The sequence below is a fragment of the Petromyzon marinus genome, unplaced genomic scaffold (assembly GCF_048934315.1).
Source record: "Petromyzon marinus isolate PM22_M1 ecotype Great Lakes invasive population unplaced genomic scaffold, UKy_Petmar_22M1.pri1.0 PM_G_Scaffold_51, whole genome shotgun sequence".
Taxonomy (NCBI): domain Eukaryota; kingdom Metazoa; phylum Chordata; class Hyperoartia; order Petromyzontiformes; family Petromyzontidae; genus Petromyzon; species Petromyzon marinus.
In genome coordinates this window covers 1,434,660-1,454,055 of record NW_027423004.1, presented here as the reverse complement: position 1 = coordinate 1,454,055, position 19,396 = coordinate 1,434,660, and the positions used below count along the sequence as shown (strand labels likewise).

The window sequence follows — 19,396 nt, the reverse complement described above, 5'->3', positions numbered from 1 at the left end:
TGACGGAGACACCAGGGATGTAATTCAGGTCGGCTGTGTTCAGTGAACACTCGTTTGGATGGGTGATGAACTTAAAAAGACGAGTGTGCTCACGAAATTCTCCAAAGCGTGCTTTGAAGGACTGTAGGAGACTGGATGTGCAGCCAGCTAGCTGGTGGAGATCAAGGTTTTGAATGGGCTCACTTGCTGTGCATGCATCTTTAAATTGGCTCAGTTTTTCAAAATGTAGTAAACGACCTGTTTCAAGATCCGTGATGAAAAGCTTCAGCTTGTTTTCAAAAGCAAATACAGCTTGTTGAAGGGATAACACTGTATTTCCAATGCCTTGCATTTTCACGTTGAGCTGGTTCAGATGTTCAGTCAGATCTACGAGATAGTAAAACTTGAGGAGCCACTCGGTGTCGGCTAGCTCAGGATGCCCGACGCCTTTCATTTCAAGGAAAGTCCGGATTTCGTTCAGGCAAGCCGCAAAACGGCTAAGCACCTTCCCTCTTGACAACCAACGCACATTGCTGTGCAAAAGCAGACCAGGATAGTTATTTACAACTTCATCCAGCAGTGTTTTAAACTGGCGATCATTTAAGGCTCGGGCAACAATAAAGTTGATCACACGAATGACCAGCGACATCACTTCGCCAAACTGCCTGTCACACATCTGAGCACAAAGTGCCTCCTGGTGTATAATGCAATGGAAACTTAGGATGGGTCTATTTTCATGTTCACGGAGAAGCGCCACAAATCCTTTGTTTTTCCCCACCATACACGGAGCACCATCAGTACACACTGAGAGAAGTTTATCCATAGGTAGACTTTTTTCTTGAGCAAACTCCATGAAAGACTTGAATAAATCCTCACCTCTTGTGGACCCTTTTAATGGCAGAACAGCAAGACTTTCTTCGCGCAGTGTGTCACCAACAGCATATCTTGCAATCACGCTGAACTGCGACAAATGGCTCACGTCTGTTGACTCATCCAAAGCCAGAGAAAAGAACGGCGCTGCATTTATGTCCTTCACTTGCGTTTCCTCCACTTTGTTTGCCATCACGATGGTACGATCATGAACAGTTCTTGCCGACAGAGGCATGTCTTGTATCCGTTTGATTATCTTGTCTTTGTTCGGAAGATCATCAAAAAGTTAATTGGCTACATCCAGCATGAACGTTTTAGCATACTCGCCATCTGTGAATGGTTTTCCGTTCCTCACTATTGCTAAAGAACCAGCAAAGCTAGCCGAATTATAGTCACCTTGCCGGGTCCATACGCGGAGTTGCTGCTGGCTAGCTTGCACCCTGCTCAGAAGCTCTTGGCACGCTTTCTTTCTGCTGTCTCCCGCAGGGTATTTTGATGCAAAGGTAGCGTGGCGCGTGTCGAAGTGCCGCTTTACATTCGACCGTTTCAAGGATGTAATTTTGTCATTGCAAATTAGACACACCGCAGAACCCGCTCTCTCCACAAAGGCGAATTCTTCGGTCCATTCGTCCTGGAATGTACGATACTCGTCGTCTTTTTTTCTTTTCGCCATCTTCTTCGTCGAAGGGTTAGCTTTGAGCTAATGACCGAGCAGACGCAGTCTCAGACTGATTCAAAAGGGGGCGTTTACCTGTTTTACCCAGCAACGGCAAACGTAGGCCAGTATCATCCAATTAAAATAATGGACAATTGCTCCTGCAGCCCTGAACAGGACATGCGCAGTGAAAAATCGATGGATGGATTAAAACAAGTGAGAATATTTTGTTTTATCTGCGAGCCATATGCAATCATCAAAAGAGCCACATCTGGCTCGCGAGCCATAGGTTCCCGACCCCTGCTGTACACACACACATACACAGAGACACACACAGACACAAACAGGCAGATTAACACACTCACTGATGCTGCTGGTATAGCTGGGTCTGCTGTGACTCTGTACACACACACACATACACAGAGACACACACAGACACAAACAGGCAGATTAACACACTCACTGATGCTGCTGGTATAGCTGGGTCTGCTGTGACTCTGTACACACACATACACAGAGACACACACAGACACAAACAGACAGATTAACACACTCACTGATGCTGCTGGTATAGCTGGGTCTGCTGTGACTCTGTACACACACACATACACAGAGACACACACAAACACAAACAGACAGATTAACACACTCACTGATGCTGCTGGTATAGCTGGGTCTGCTGTGACTCTGTACACACACACATACACAGAGACACACACAGACACAAACAGGCAGATTAACACACTCACTGATGCTGCTGGTATAGCTGGGTCTGCTGTGACTCTGTACACACACACACATACACAGAGACACACACAGACACAAACAGGCAGATTAACACACTCACTGATGCTGCTGGTATAGCTGGGTCTGCTGTGACTCTGTACACACACACATACACAGAGACACACACAGACACAAAGAGACAGATTAACACACTCACTGATGCTGCTGGGTCTGCTGTGACTCTGAAACTCGCTGAGCTGACGCTTGCCGTCGCAAGCCAATTGCCGCATCGATTCCTCGACATCTAAAGTCGGCGCGATTTCTCTTCCCGTCGAATCCTGCCTGCTTGATGAGAAATCGACCAATCGCCGAAGAGATTCTACGCCCAGCAACGCGGCGATTTTCGACCGTCGCTGAATCGACCGTCGCGATTCCATTAGGCGACTCCGACCTCCGTCGACTCCGTCTCGCGTTCCCGACGGCGGCCATGGAGGCAGCGCGGAGTGGCGGAGTGGCGAGGCGCTGCGATGATGACGACAACAACAACGATGACGACAACAACGATGACGACAACAACAACGATGACGACAACAACGATGATGACGATGACAACAACGATGACGATGACGACGAGCTCACCGTCCAGACCGCAATTTAATCTCCGGCTACGCCGCTCACCTGGCACAGACGGAGCAACAACAACAACAGCAACAACAACAACAGCAACAACAACAACCGCAGCAGCAGCAACTTTGTGCCGCTTCACAGCTCCTGGAGAGCGTCGGGGATTCTCTCCTGGAGCAGCACCGCGCCGCCTTCTCGGCCATGGTGAGCCGCCTGGTGGTGGTGGCGGAGGAGGCCGAGGATCTGCGCGGCTCGGCGCTCGCCGTGGCCCGGGAGATGTTCTCCGACGGGCGCGTGAGCTGGGGCCGCGTGGTGGCGCTGGCGGTGTTCTGCGCGCTGCTCCTCAAGAGGCTCAAGGAAGCCGCCGGCGGCGGCGACAGGGAGCGGAGGGCGGGGAGAGACGCCGAGGCGAGGGCCTCCGTGGCCCACGAGGTGGCCGCTTTCCTGGTGGCCTCGCGGAGCAGCAGGAGGGCCTGGTTCGTGCGCCAGGGAGGCTGGGTGAGACACGCGCTGTGGACACGTGACACCACCTGCTGTGGACACGTGACACCACCTGCTGTGGACACGTGCCACCTGCTGTGGACACGTGACACCTGCTGCTGCTGGTGGTGGTCATTGATTAGTGGTGGTGGTGGTGAGTGGAGATGTGTGACCTGGTGGTTGTCATTGATTAGTGGTGGTGGTGAGTGGAGATGTGTGATGTGGTTGTCATTGATTAGTGGTGGTGGTGGTGGTGAGTGGAGATGTGTGACGTGGTTTTCATTGATTAGTGGTGGTGGTGAGTGGAGATGTGTGACGTGGTTGTGATTGATTAGTGGTGGTGGTGAGTGGAGATGTGTGATGTGGTGGTTGTCATTGATTAGTGGTGGTGGTGAGTGGAGATGTGTGATGTGGTTGTCATTTATTAGAGGTGGTGGTGGTGAGTGGAGATGTGTGACCTGGTGGTTGTCATTGATTAGTGGTGGTGAGTAGAGATGTGTGACGTGGTTGTCATTGATTAGTGGTGGTGGTGAGTGGAGATGTGTGATGTGGTGGTTGTCATTGATTAGTGGTGGTGGTGGTGAGTGGAGATGTGTGATGTGGTTGTGATTGATTAGTGGTGGTGGTGGTGAGTGGAGATGTGTGACGTGGTTGTCATTGATTAGTGGTGGTGGTGCGTGGAGATGTACCACGTGGTTGTGATTGATTAGTGGTGGTGGTGAGTGGAGATGTGTGACGTGGTTGTGATTGATTAGTGGTGGTGGTGAGTGGAGATGTGTGACGTGGTTGTGATTGATTAGTGGTGGTGGTGAGTGGAGATGTGTGACGTGGTTGTCATTGATTAGTGGTGGTGGTGAGTGGAGATGTGTGACCTGGTGGTTGTCATTGATTAGTGGTGGTGAGTGGAGATGTGTGACCTGGTGGTGGTCATTGATTAGTGGTGGTGGTGTTAGTGGTGAGTGGAGATGTGTGACGTGGTTGTCATTGATTAGTGGTGGTGGTGAGTGGAGATGTACCACGTGGTTGTGATTGATTAGTGGTGGTGGTGGTGAGTGGAGATGTGTGATGTGGTTGTCATTGATTAGTGGTGGTGAGTAGAGATGTGTGACCTGGTGGTTGTCATTGATTAGTGGTGGTGGTGGTGAGTGGAGATGTGTGACGTGGTTGTCATTGATTAGTGGTGGTGGTGAGTGGAGATGTGTGACCTGGTGGTTGTAATTGATTAGTGGTGGTGGTGGTGAGTGGAGATGTGTGATGTGGTTGTCATTGATTAGTGGTGGTGAGTGGAGATGTGTGATGTGGTTGTCATTGATTAGTGGTGGTGGTGAGTGGAGATGTGTGACCTGGTGGTTGTCATTGATTAGTGGTGGTGGTGAGTGGAGATGTGTGACCTGGTGGTTGTCATTGATTAGTGGTGGTGGTGGTGGTGAGTGGAGATGTGTGACGTGGTTGTCATTGATTAGTGGTGGTGGTGAGTGGAGATGTGTGACGTGGTTGTCATTGATTAGTGGTGGTGGTGAGTGGAGATGTGTGATGTGGTTGTGATTGATTAGTGGTGGTGGTGAGTGGAGATGTGTGACGTGGTTGTCATTGATTAGTGGTGGTGGTGGTGAGTGGAGATGTGTGACGTGGTTGTCATTGATTAGTGGTGGTGGTGAGTGGAGATGTGTGACCTGGTGGTTGTCATTGATTAGTGGTGGTGAGTGGAGATGTGTGACCTGGTGGTGGTCATTGATTAGTGGTGGTGGTGTTAGTGGTGAGTGGAGATGTGTGACGTGGTTGTCATTGATTAGTGGTGGTGGTGAGTGGAGATGTACCACGTGGTTGTGATTGATTAGTGGTGGTGGTGGTGAGTGGAGATGTGTGATGTGGTTGTCATTGATTAGTGGTGGTGAGTGGAGATGTGTGACCTGGTGGTTGTCATTGATTAGTGGTGGTGGTGGTGAGTGGAGATGTGTGACGTGGTTGTCATTGATTAGTGGTGGTGGTGAGTGGAGATGTGTGACCTGGTGGTTGTCATTGATTAGTGGTGGTGGTGAGTGGAGATGTGTGACCTGGTGGTTGTAATTGATTAGTGGTGGTGGTGGTGAGTGGAGATGTGTGATGTGGTTGTCATTGATTAGTGGTGGTGAGTGGAGATGTGTGATGTGGTTGTCATTGATTAGTGGTGGTGGTGAGTGGAGATGTGTGACCTGGTGGTTGTCATTGATTAGTGGTGGTGGTGAGTGGAGATGTGTGACCTGGTGGTTGTCATTGATTAGTGGTGGTGGTGGTGAGTGGAGATGTGTGACGTGGTTGTCATTGATTAGTGGTGGTGGTGAGTGGAGATGTGTGACGTGGTTGTCATTGATTAGTGGTGGTGGTGAGTGGAGATGTGTGATGTGGTTGTGATTGATTAGTGGTGGTGGTGAGTGGAGATGTGTGACGTGGTTGTCATTGATTAGTGGTGGTGGTGGTGAGTGGAGATGTACCACGTGGTTGTGATTGTTTAGTGGTGGTGGTGAGCGGAGATGTGTGACGTGGTTGTGATTGATTAGTGGTGGTGGTGAGTGGAGATGTGTGACGTGGTTGTCATTGATTAGTGGTGGTGGTGAGTGGAGATGTGTGACGTGGTTGTCATTGATTAGTGGTGGTGGTGGTGAGTGGAGATGTGTGACGTGGTTGTCATTGATTAGTGGTGGTGGTGAGTGGAGATGTGTGACCTGGTGGTTGTCATTGATTAGTGGTGGTGAGTGGAGATGTGTGACCTGGTGGTTGTCATTGATTAGTGGTGGTGGTGGTGAGTGGAGATGTGTGACCTGGTGGTTGTCATTGATTAGTGGTGGTGGTGGTGAGTGGAGATGTGTGACGTGGTTGTCATTGATTAGTGGTGGTGGTGGTGAGTGGAGATGTGTGATGTGGTTGTCATTGATTAGTGGTGGTGGTGGTGAGTGGAGATGTGTGACGTGGTTGTCATTGATTAGTGGTGGTGGTGATGAGTGGAGATGTGTGACCTGGTGGTTGTCATTGATTAGTGGTGGTGGTGAGTGGAGATGTGTGACGTGGTTGTCATTGATTAGTGGTGGTGGTGAGTGGAGATGTACCACGTGGTTGTGATTGTTTAGTGGTGGTGGTGGTGGTGAGCGGAGATGTGTGACGTGGTTGTGATTGATTAGTGGTGGTGGTGAGTGGAGATGTGTGACGTGGTTGTGATTAATTAGTGGTGGTGGTGAGTGGAGATGTGTGACGTGGTTGTCATTGATTAGTGGTGGTGGTGAGTGGAGATGTGTGACGTGGTTGTCATTGATTAGTGGTGGTGGTGAGTGGAGATGTGTGACCTGGTGGTTGTCATTGATTAGTGGTGGTGGTGGTGAGTGGAGATGTGTGACCTGGTGGTTGTCATTGATTAGTGGTGGTGGTGGTGAGTGGAGATGTGTGACCTGGTGGTTGTCATTGATTAGTGGTGGTGGTGGTGAGTGGAGATGTGTGACGTGGTTGTCATTGATTAGTGGTGGTGGTGGTGAGTGGAGATGTGCCACGTGGTGGTCATTGATTAGTGGTGGTAGTGGTGGTGGTGAGTGGAGATGTGTGATGTGGTTGTCATTGATTAGTGGTGGTGGTGGTGAGTGGAGATGTGTGACGTGGTTGTCATTGATTAGTGGTGGTGGTGATGAGTGGAGATGTGTGACCTGGTGGTTGTCATTGATTAGTGGTGGTGGTGAGTGGAGATGTGTGACGTGGTTGTCATTGATTAGTGGTGGTGGTGAGTGGAGATGTGCGACCTGGTTGTGATTGATTATTGGTGGTGAGTGGAGATGTGCGACCTGGTTGTGATTGATTCGTGGTGGTGAGTGGAGATGGTGGGAACTGTGATTTTGGTGGTGATTATGACGGTGGTGATGGGTTCAGACAGCATGAGGATTATTGAGAATTGGGGGTGGGGGTTGTTGTTTTTTGTTACCAGGCGAGACTGAAGAGAAATTTAACTTGTTTTTTTATTTGAGTTTTGCCAAGTTGCTGCGACGTGTCGTCAGCTTAGACAGCTTGGCGCTTCTGTGTAGAGTAGTGAGCGACTGGCAGTGGAGCGGCTTGTGTGTTGGTTAAATTGTGAGAGACGCCTAATCCCCTCTCTCGGACGGCAGAAATCGCCCTGTCGTTCATACCATCTGTATGTGTTTCTCGCCATTGCCTGTGGGGTCTTCAGCGGGTCCATGTTTTAGGAGAAGCATTTGTTTAAAGCGGTCAAATGTGTAAAAAAAAACCCAATTCGTCAATCCAAGACCTGCATATTAAGTTTGTGAAAACGCCGTTGCAGAGCAAATGTCCCGCTCTCCTCTTTTCGAACTCGGCAGCTGGGCCCCATCTGCCTCTTGAGCGCCCAGTTGCACCGCCTGTACAATCGCTAGCCGTGCCACTGCCGTTTTCGGGACCGACACCGCGCGCGCGTGCACACGCACACGCACGACCGTACTGACGGCGGATTGCGCTCGTGTTCCCCCGGACGCAGGACGGGTTCGTGCGGGAGTATGCGCGGGAGACGCCCGGCAGCACGCTCATAAACACGCTGGTGGCCATCGCGGGGTTCGGGGCCATGGCGGGTCTGGCCGCGTTGGGCGTTCGCAAGATCCTCGGCGGTTTCCGCTGAACCTTCCCAGCGGGACGAGGCCCCGATCGTGTCCGGCTCCCGCGCACGGTGTGCCCCACGGCGTCGTCGCCTCCGGCCGAGCTAAACGGAGCACCGCTACCGCGACCGCGGGAAAAACATCGAGACTCTGAACAGACGCGGCACGCCCCCCCCCCACCCCTGCAAAGTTAAATTGTGGTGCTCAACGTTTCCGTGGCGGTAGAGTTTTTGCAAAGATGCAGCTGCAAATGCGCTTTTTTGTTTCACGTGCCGATCTTCGCTGTTCGTTAGTTTCCATTTCGTTAAACCTGCCGCATGGGAGCGATTGCCGCTGGGGTGCGTGGTGCCAAATCGTTGGTTGCATTCCGTGGGGCCTGTCAATGCTTTGTTAATATTTTGAACCTCCGTGCGAGCGAGGTTTTTGCGTCTTCCCAGCGAGAAAAACCCGACGGCCGAATGGAAATTGACGCACGTTGCTCTTGTTGGACGGCAATTATTTTACTTTAATAGAGTCGTTAAATTCACGTTAGTCTGGCTCGATGAGGCAGCATTGTAAGTGTTGGTAAAATTGAGCATTTCGGAAGCACTTATAATTTTTATTATTATTTTATTTAAATACAATTTCAGGACAAGGTGAAAGATTAGAAACGTGTTATATAGTTGCTACCTCGAACACGGCGAGGAATTGAATGACGCTTGCCATCACGGCAGCGTTTTGGCCATAAACAGAGCAATCTGTTCTCGTTGTTTTGCTCTTCACGCAACTCGAGCAAGCGGGAGTTGAATTTGGCAGCGGGCAGCAACAGCCGCTGCAGCGCCTTGCGTGAAATTTGCAGGGTAGCAAAGCCTCAACTTGCAACACAAAAGGTTTAACTTTTTTTCTGCTCGTATGATGTAATATCAGGACTGTGTGGTTACACCGATAGTACCCTTTTATTAGTGCGGGCCTAGAAGGTACACCGAGGAGACGGCTCCCGACCCATCAGGATCCTCCTCCCTGTGCGTGGCCAGGTGAACACGATAGGCAGCTTGGATGGGCCCTATGGTGCGCGGCAGTCTAAGTTTAAAGCCGCGTTTAGAAACGACAAGTCTGGTATCTGGTGTCTGGTTAATCGGAAGTGGGCTACCCCATAAAGTCGCCTTGCAATGGGTGTGCCACTACAAACCAAACTTTGGAGTTGTGAGGTGGCCGGGCCGGTGGGGGGGGGGGGGGTTTGTGGATTCCTGTCAGGAGTTTTTCTAAACTTAGATTATTGAAAACAGAGAACCCACCACCCCCCCTCCCCCCTATTTAAAATGGAACTCTGGGTAACCTTTACCCATTGCCCTGTCCTGGATTATATTTCAGTGTACCCTTACCATGCAATAATTACTTGGTTCAGGATAGATCTTTGATATTTTCCTAAGGTAAATCAACGGTGGCAGTTCTACTTGGGTGACACAGCGGGACACAGGCGCCATCGTGGCAACGCACCGCCGTCACCGGCGTGCAGCCCAAGGCGGTCGCTGCAGTTTGCCGGCGGCGGCACAGCACTTGAGAGTTCTGCGGTGAGGAAAAAAAAACAACGCGGCCACGGCTTGTTCAGCCCTGGGCATGGCTCAGTTCCTGCGAGTGGGAAACAAGAGGCATTCGGGTGACACTGCTTTTGCATGTGTAGTGATGCTACCATCACTACGCATGACGCTACCATCACTACGCACGACGCTACCATCACTACGCACGATGCTAGCATCACTAAGCACGACGCTACCATCACTACACACGACGCTACCATCACTACGCACAATGCTACCATCATTACGCACGACGCTACCATCACTACACACGATGCTACCATCACTACACACGATGCTACCATCACTGCGCATGACGCTACCCATCACTACGCACGACGCTACCATCACTACGCACGATGCTACCATCACTACGCACGACGCTATCATCACTATGCATGATGCTACCATCACTGCGTATGATGCTTCCATCACTACGCACGATGCTACCATCACTACGCATGATGCTACCATCACTACGCACGATGCTACCATCACCACGCATGATGCTCGACAATCTTCAGACCTTATTGGTGCTTTCAGTTCCCGCGCCGTCTCTCTCAATACAACAATTAAAGAGTGTCTTGTTTATTTGCCCGACACGTGTTTTATGTTTTACTCTGCCAGTGCTGATTCGATCGTAGCTGAAGTGGAATTGGGGCCAAGAAAGGCGTTCAGTTTACGTGTGCGTTTTTTTTAGATTGTGTGTCTTGTTTATCGTAATCGCCGGCCACGGTCAATCCACTGCTGGATGAAGGCCTCCCCAACCCATCGCCACCTTACGGCCCTGCGATGGTAACGATCCATCCGGAAGCCGATTTCATCGCTCCATCTCTGCGGTGGACGTCATCCCGGGGGGGGGGGTGTCCCTCTTTTGGCTGCTGCCACACTTAAAAGGCTCGGCAACGCACAACATCGCCTTCGGCGTACCTAGTTGTTTGCTGTTCAGTCCGCTGCTGAATGAGGACATCCCCGTGCTACAGGTCGTGGTAGGTTGGAGCGCCTCGGTAGCGCACACTGGAACTTTGGGAGGGCAAAGCTCTTTATTATTAACACAACAGGTAACTATTAACATGGGGTGGGTGTGACCACCGACCTATCCTCGCTAACGCACACCATCACTCGCAAATGCTCGCTAACACTGGCGCTCTGATACGACTGGCGTGGCCAAGCCAGGGGGGGGGGGGCTACTGGTTGGCCACGCTGACTTGAGCCTTGACTTCTTCACGAGGCGTCTTCACGAGGCGTCTTCATCCCAGATGCGGAGGCCGCTTATATCCGCCTCGGCGTGGCCCGGGACACGCCCAGGCCATGCCCACCTTCTCAAATCCTCGAGAAGGTGGGCGTGGCGTGGCCCGGGACACGCACAGGCCACGCCCACCTTCTCGAATCCTCGAGGTGGGCGTGGCGTGGGCGTGGCCCGGGACACGCCCAGGCCACGCCCACCTTCTGGAATCCTCGAGAAGGCTCAGCCCCTGGCCACGCGACCCCCCCCCCCCGTCCTCCTGGGGTCTCCGGCCCCCACGAGGCTTCCTTCACAAGACGTGGATCTTCTTCACCAGCAACACGAAGAACCCCGAGCCCCTCGTGCTCCTCCTGCGGTTCTTGTGCCCCGCCCACTCGGTTCTGACACTTGGGGCTGTAGGGGCAAGTGCTGTCACACAGACACAGACAAAGCTACCCCATGTAGCCTTTATCAGGGCTGTAGGGGCAAGTTCTGTCACACAGACAGACCATCTACCCCAGGTAGCCTCTAGCAGGACTGTAGGGGCAAGTGCTGTGAGCAATAGCGCCTATGAAGGCTACCGGCACTGTGGCTACACACACAGAGGGTGTGGGTGGCCAGCACCACCACGCCCGACCGCCTTTGTCACTCTCCCAGTTCTAGCGATGTTTACAACACCACCACCATCACCACCACTCCCCACTCACACACAGTGCGCTAACCACTGCAACACTACTCCCCACTCACACACAGTGCGCTAACCACTGCACCACCACTCCCCACTCACACACAGTGCGCTAACCACTGCACCACCACTCCCCACACACACACAGTGTGCTAACCAATGCACCACCACTCCACACACACACACAGTGAGCTAACCACTGCACCACCACTCCACACTCACACACAGTGCGCTAACCACTGCACCACCACTCCCCACACACACACACACAAAGTGCGCTAACCACTGCACCACCACTCCCCCCACACAAATTATTTCGCGACTCAATGCTGCCCTCTTGTGGTAAAAAACTAGAATCTCACTCACCAACTCACGCATTCACTCACCCACCCACCCATTCATCCAGACAAAGCTACCCCAGGTAGCCTCTAGCTGGTTGTAGGGGCAAGTGCTGTTACAGAGACACAGACAAAGCTAACCCAGGTAGCCTCTAGCAGGGCTGTAGGGGCAAGTGCTGTTCCACAGACTGACAAAGCTACCCCAGGTTGCATTTGGCAGGGCTGTAGGGGCAAGTGCTGTTACATATGTAGTGGGTTCCAGGACATGGAGACGGCAGAATAGAAGCAGCACTATTTATTTAAACCTTAACAAGGGTTACACTAGAAGGGATAGCGGCCCCTCCACCCGGATAACTCAGGAACACACCCCAGGCTCTCTAGCCTAAGCTCTAGGCTCCCAGTTACTCCTGGAAGGGCTCTAAGGGAGGCTATCAGATCCGGACCTGGTTAGGCACAGATCTCGGCACCCCGCCGACCAGACCGGCCCTTAGAAGGACTCTGACTCTGGGGCTCTGGGGCCGCACCACTGGCTTGCTGTGCCGGCCCTGAAAAGGGCAGCGGTCACAGGAGTTCCAGGGTCTCACCTAGCTGGCCTTCTTTCTTCACTGGTTGCTTCAGCCTCGGGCCCCACACTCTGCCCCGAGCTCCCTGGCTCCCCGCACTTTATACCCACTGGAGCCTTAGCGGACGTTGTTGTAGCGACCAAGGTGTGGGTGAACCACACCTTCCCGTGCCATGTATTTATTCCCCATAGCACCCCTACATCACCCCCTCCCGTGTAACCCGCAGCCATCCCCGGCTGCAACAATACTCGAACAATAAACACAACAAACCCCCACCCGTGCGTGCCTCATAAGAACGAACACCCCAATAAATAACCCAACCCACCTATACAAAATTACACTATATACACATATACATTGTACTCCCCCCCCCCCCCATCAACGCAGCAAGAAAACTTAACAGTGAACAACAAGAGTAACAAGAACCATTATTACAACAAGCGACGCGTTTTGGCGCGGGTCCGTTTTGCGGGTCCATCGTAGGGGGAGGGTCCGGTCGGCCCGGCAGTGGGCACCGGCTGTGCAGGTGCACCGTCTTCCGTCACCCCGGAAGGGCAAACTCCGTCCCCACCGGGTGGCGCAGGCGAGCTGGAAGCCGTCACTCTTGAGGCGCCTGAAGGTGGAACAGTTAGCGAAGCATCAGGGGCAGGTGACGAAGACGCCGTCCGGGAGTCAGCGGACACATCATATGCTCGGCCCGTGTAATGTGGTGGAGGGACGCGCGGCGCCACAAACGGCTTCAGACACGAGGGGTGTACGTACCAGCGGCGTTTCCCCCACTGGATACGAACGCACTGCGGCCGCATAACCTTCACAATAACCACAGGGCCCCTTCAAGGCCGCAACAATTTCGCCGAGGTCGCCAACGGCACCTGAGGGCAGTGCAGCCAGGCTTGATCGCCTGGCTTCCACGCATGTGTGCGTGACTGGCGCGATCGCAACCTCTCGTTGGCCTTCTGCCGAGAGGAAGAGTTTTGGGCCGCTGCCTCCCGTGCCTCGGTCAACCTCAGGATATTAAATTTAACGTGGTCGGCCAATTTCGATTTTCTGCTGGTTTCCGAGACGCGGAGCTGAGTCGCAATTGGTGGGTCAACGTCGCGACCGTACATCAAAAAGAACGGCGAGAAGCCGATTGCCGCGTGAGGAGCCATTCTATAGGCGGCCAAAACCCCCGGAATGTGAAGGTCCCAATCGGTCTGGGAGTCACACACCTGGTGACACAACATAGATGTGAGCGTCCTATGCAGCCACTCCACCATGCCAACGGTTTGTGGGTGATAGGGGGAAGTGCGAATCTTTTTCGTACCAAGAAGCGCACACACCTCGTGCAGAAGTACGCCAGAGAAGTTCTTCCCTTGGTCAGTCAGCAGCCGTTTGGGAGCACCCTTGTCGAGGACATAGCCCTGGACAAAGGCCTCGGCAACGGCTGCTGCTGACTGGTTAGCGAGAGGCCATGACATAGGCCATCGGGTGAAATATTCCACGCCAACCAGCAGGTACTTGTTACCCCTAGGGGTCGCAGGGAAGGGCCCCAATATATCGAGTGCGACGAGTTCGTTAACCCGAGAGACCGTGATAGATTGTAGCGGTGGGCAGGCGCCTTTCGCTGGTGGTTTTCGTTGGGCGCACTGAGTGCATGCACCCAGGAGGTCATCCACATCCCTTGCCATACCCGGCCAGAAGAAATCCAGCTGGAGCACGGCAAGGGTCTTGTGGGTTCCCAGGTGCAAAAGCCGCTCATGTGCGGCCCACACGGCCTTACCCCGCAAAGCGGATGGCACCATAAGCCTGTGACGGCAGGCCCTCCCATCCCAATGCATTAGGAGCCCCTGGAGCAGCCCGTACAAATCAATCCCCGCGACCCCCCGTACGGAACCCCCTGCGCGACGACGCAACGCGAGGAGGGATGCGTCCTCCATCTGGAGGCGCCCCCATTCCGCAACAGACAACCCCAGCAAGGAGTCCGCACCTCCCACCCCGACAGGACCCTCAGGCAAGGGGTCCTCAGTGGCAGCAGCGAGAACCGGGATATCTAAGGGGGGGCTATCCTCTGGCGGCTTACAACGCCCTGATCCCCTGAGACAAGCGCAATCTGAGGCGGGCGGCAGGCGAGACAGCGCATCCGCATAAGTGTGCCGAGCACCCTTCCGATATGTGGTCGTGAAATCATAATCCTGAAGGATTTCGAGCCATCGGGACAATTGCCCCGAAGGCTGCGTCACCCGCAAGGCATATTGTAATGCCGCATGGTCCGTACGGACAGTGAAATGCCGACCGTACAGGTATGGGCGATACTGTTGCATAAAAAATACAATAGCCAAGAGTTCCCGACGCGTGACGCAGTATCTCTGTTCCGCCGGAGACAAAACCCTACTGCCATAAGCCACGACGCGTTCCACACCACAGATCACCTGTGAGAGCACACCCCCAATGCCGTATTGCTGGCGTCTGTATCGAGCAGGAAGGGTTCCGAAAAATCGGGGTAGCTCAATGGAGGGGCCCGCACGAGAGCGTCGCGAAGGGAACAAAAAGCGACCTCCTCCTCCTGGCCCCAGTGAAATTTCACTCCCTTCGCCGTCAGAGCGTGTAAGGGCTTAGCAATGGTCGCGAAATCCGCGACGAACCGCCGGTAATAAGACGCAAATCCAATGAAACTCCTGACCTCAGCCACCGAGGTGGGGGTTGGCCAGGAGCTGACACACTGCGTCTTTGCGGGATCGGTGGATATGCCCGAGCGGCTGACGATGTGCCCCAAATAGCGTACGGATTCCCGTAGCAGGTGGCACTTTTGCGGCTTAAATTTCAAATTCGCAGCACGCATTTTGAGGAACACGGTGCGCAAGCGCAAAAGGTGTTCGTCAAATGTCTTGCTGAACACGATGACGTCGTCCAGATAGATCAAACAGACGTTCCACTGTAAGCCAGCCAAAACCAGTTCCATAAGGCGCTGAAATGTCGCCGGAGCGGAGTGTAATCCCATAGGTAACCGGTTAAATTGGAATAGGCCGTGTGGTGTGCGAAACGCAGTCTTTGGCTTGGACTCATCATCCAATGGGAGTTGCCAGAATCCGGATAACAAGTCCAACGTAGAAAAAAAACGTGCGCCAGCCAGAGCAGTCAGAGATTCGTCCATCCGGGGAAGTGGATACGCGTCGGCCATGGAGATCTTATTAAGGCGGCAAAAATCCACACAGATTCGCAAGGACCCATCGTGCTTTTTGACAAGCACTATGGGTGCTCCCCATGGACTGGTGGAAGGGGCTATGTCTGCAGCCAGCATGTCATCCACTGCCGATTTGACATGATCTTTTTCGGCCGGACTTAACCGAAAAGGATTCTGGCGTACCGGGGCATTGTCACCCGTGTCAATGTGGTGACGCAACAATTTCGTGCACCCAATGTCATATTTGTGTTTACTAAAGACATCGGAAAATTCCGGCAGAAGGGTGCGTAGGCCGGCACGCTGGGAGTCGGACAGATCACTCGTGTCCGAACATAGTGCGTCCATCCAACTATCGTCCCCCTCAGAATGCGGTTGAGCCAGAGGATCGGTCCCCACATTACCCATAACCGTGTCTACCACGGGGACCGGCGTCGCGTGCGCGAGCACAGTTCCCTGAGGAACGACGGCCGTCTGTACGCCAACGTTAAGGACGAGGATAAACGGGTCATCGCTCCCCTTAACGAGCGTTTGAGCGGCCACCAGATCCAGCCCGTTTTCCCCAGCCCTCGATGGCCCTAACAGAATTCCCTGGTCCAGAACACCGGGCACGAAAGGCCGACGCAAGCGAAGGGGCACGAGCATTTGCGCCCGGGAGGTACACGCACCGTCCGAGTGACGAACGCTTGTATCGACGCACACGCTGCCCTTGAGGTGACAGGGGAAGGCAGGAATGTTACCCGTCGGCCCGAGGGAAGCTCGATGCAACCCTGATCAATTAGAATTTTAATCGGCATTTTGCCCAAAAAGTCCGTCCCCAACAAGCACGGAACCGCCAGCGAGGACGAGACTAATATCGGCCCGGAGAGTTTGATATCTCCAATGCAAATTTGTGCTCGAATTTGGCCTATGATACCCAGCGAACCCCCGTTCGCTGCGTAACATGGAACGGTGACTGGGAGCAAGGGGCGGCTTTGAACGGGAAGAATATTATAAATCAAGTCTGACACAATGGTCGCCGAAGCTCCCGTATCGACGAGGATACGCACCTCGACCCCGTCAATGCGACCCGCGACCACAGACGAGCCTGCCGACGCAGCAACAATGCGGTGGGCCAATTCCGTCCACTGCCCTGGCCCGAGCACCCTCTCGACCCCGCCGCCACCCAACAAACCAATGGGCGTACCCCGAGGCCCGTACACCGAAACGCGCAAGGTGGGGACAGGTGTGTGCACAGGCCGAGCATGTGGGGTGCCGCGACTTGCCGGGTTGCGATGCGGAGGCCTGTAGGCGGGAGCGCCGTCCGACCGTCCCGGCTGTCGTTGACGAGGCGCCCGGCATTCCGCAGCCACGTGGCCCTTGTGGCCACAGTTGTAGCACGTGATGAGCGCCTTGGGGTGCTCCTGGCGATCCGGTGTTGTCCGAGCCAGCCTCCCTCCGGATCTCCACTCCACCGGGCGACCCGCCGCGAAGACCTCCTCGGAGGGGGGGGATGGTCGGCGTCCCAACACACACCGCAGCTGCGCCCTTGGGGACGAGAGGTGATCGACGCTGCGCTATCAGGTGCACGTGGATGTGTCTTGCTGCCAGCAAGGAGAACATGTCCGCGTCGTCCTCTGCGACCATGACGATCTGTAGCTCCTGGGCCAACGCCAGAAGCTTCTCCGTCACCATCGCGTCCACCCCTTCGCCGTCCATCCGCGGGAAAGCCGCTTTTGCGAGGGCCAGGAGAGCCGTGCGATACGCCAGCGGTGGCTCCTTCTGGCCTCTGCACCGCTCGTGGAAGAGTTTGCGGCAGTCGGACAATGGCCCGTAGACTATGGTGAGGACCTGGAGCGCCGACTGTAGCGTAGATCGCGTTGATCTGGGAGCTGTGATGAGCGTAGCAAGGGCGTCATCGTCCAGCATGGCCGGTAGCGCACTCAACGCCTCGTTGTCCGTCCAGCCGGCCATCTCTTGATGAGCGAGGAAGCGGCGTTGAAAGGCCCCCCAGTCGCCGCCGTCTGAATGAAGGGGGCGTAGGAGCGTGGCGGTGAGGTGTGGGAAGCTGTAAGCCCCAGGCTACTTTGGGCTCGCCTTCCCATCAACCGGAGGCGAGGAATGGTGGTCGTGGTTATTTATGCCCCCACCGAAGATGAACATCCGTGGAGGGATGCAGGCAAAGCCGATGAGTCAGATGCCTTCTATGACCTCCTGTCACAGGTGCTGGCTAAAGTGGCCCCTCGGGATAGAGTCATCATGTTGGGTGACTTCAATGCCCGAGTTGGTCATGATACTGGCACCTGGTCTGGAGTGATTGGAGGGCATGGGCCAGATCAGCTCAATAACAACGGTAGGAGGCTGCTAGATTTTTGTGCAGCCCATGGGCTTGTAATTACCAACACGCTGTTCCGGCATCGGCGCATCCACACAACATCATGGATGCATGCCGGGTCCAAGCAAGAACATCTGCTGGACTACATAGTGACGGACCAGCGAATGCGAGCCCATGTCCTTGACACCAGGACCTACCGTGGAGCTGATCTGCCCTCTGACCATCGACTAGTCATCTGTAAGATGCGCCTGCCATTCTTCCACTCCGGTGGTGGGTGTACACCCAGGACCCCATTCCAACCTAAAGTGGCCTGGTCTCAGTTATCTGATGAAAGTTGCAAGCGAGAATTTCATCATCGCTTGCGGCTGGGGTTGGCATCGTCCCCCACTCCTCCTGATGTCGAGGGTAAATGGGCGAGGTTAAGGACTGTGACTCATGCAGCTGCAATGGCTGCTTTGGGTACGCGGTCCAGACCTCCCCAGAGACCCTGGCTGACAGAGGAGGTGTTCAGGATGGTTGAGCAAAGCGACAGGCCCACTGTCATCGGCTACAAAATCCTACGTCAGAGAATGAGGAGGCTTACCGCAGCCTTCGCTCGGAGGTTCAGAGAGCCGTGAGGCGCTGCAAGGATGGGTGGTGGTCGCGGGTTGCTGAGGAGATGGAGTCTGCCTCCGTGGCCCGTGATCACAAATCTCTATTTAACTCCATCAAAAAAGTAACCTGCAGCGCCACACCTATTACCATCATTAGGGGAAAAAACGGTGATCCAATTTCCGACCCCCAGGAACAGGTTTGCAGATTTGCTGAGCATTTCTGTGAGGTCCTGGGGGAGGGGAAATCCCTCAGCCAAGAAAACATCGTGGCACAAAGTGGGGATGACCCTGGTGAGGCTGCAGTGCCTCAAATATTGGAAGTCACCCCCTGTGAGTGGCTGGCTGAGGTGCCATCTGTTGAGGAAGTACAGAAGGCGATCCGGAGTCTTGAGACCAGTAAAGGCACCGGGTAGAGATGATCTCCCAAGCGAAATGCTGAGGGAGGGTGGCGTTTGTGCACAGACTGCCCTATATGACATCATAACAACAGTCTGGACCACTGGACGAGTTCCGCAGGATTGGAAGGATGCCCTGGTGGTCCCCCTCTTTAAGAAGGGGGACCGCACAGACTGTAACAACTACAGGGGCATCTCACTCCTCAGTGTTCCGGGAAAGGTCCTGGCAAGGATTATTCAACATCACCTTGCCAGGCACGCTGAGGAGAGGCTTGCGGAGCCCCAATGCGGTTTCAGGAAAGGGCGGTCCTGCACAGATGCCATATTTTCTGTCCGTCTGCTACAGCAGAGGTGTAGAGAATTCCAACAAGACCTACGTCTCTGCTTTATTGACCTGGTCAAGGCCTATGATACCATCAGTAGGCCTGGGCTCTGGGTTGTTCTTCGTGCTTTTGGAGTACCTGACCCTCTGCTCACGATCATTAAGGACCTTCATGATGGTGAGCGGGCCCGGGTAAAACTCCGTGGCCGGGAGTCAGAGCCATTCCCTGTACACCTTGGGGTGCGACAGGATGTCTTCTGGCTCCCACATTATTTAACATCTATTTTGACCACGTAGTTCATGAAGCCTT

General features: G+C 53.9%; 1 protein-coding gene across 1 annotated transcript; it reads left to right on the top strand.

Annotated features, from left to right (window-relative positions):
• The first annotated feature begins 2,670 nt into the window (after nucleotides 1–2,670).
• Nucleotides 2,671–10,091, top strand: LOC142917460 (anti-apoptotic protein NR13-like). The gene is made up of 2 exons (XM_076062145.1): nucleotides 2,671–3,352; nucleotides 7,821–10,091. The coding sequence occupies exons 1-2, from the start codon at nucleotides 3,056–3,058 to the stop codon at nucleotides 7,956–7,958; spliced, it is 435 nt and encodes a 144-aa protein (XP_075918260.1). The 5' UTR covers nucleotides 2,671–3,055; the 3' UTR covers nucleotides 7,959–10,091.
• The last annotated feature ends 9,305 nt before the right edge of the window (nucleotides 10,092–19,396 follow it).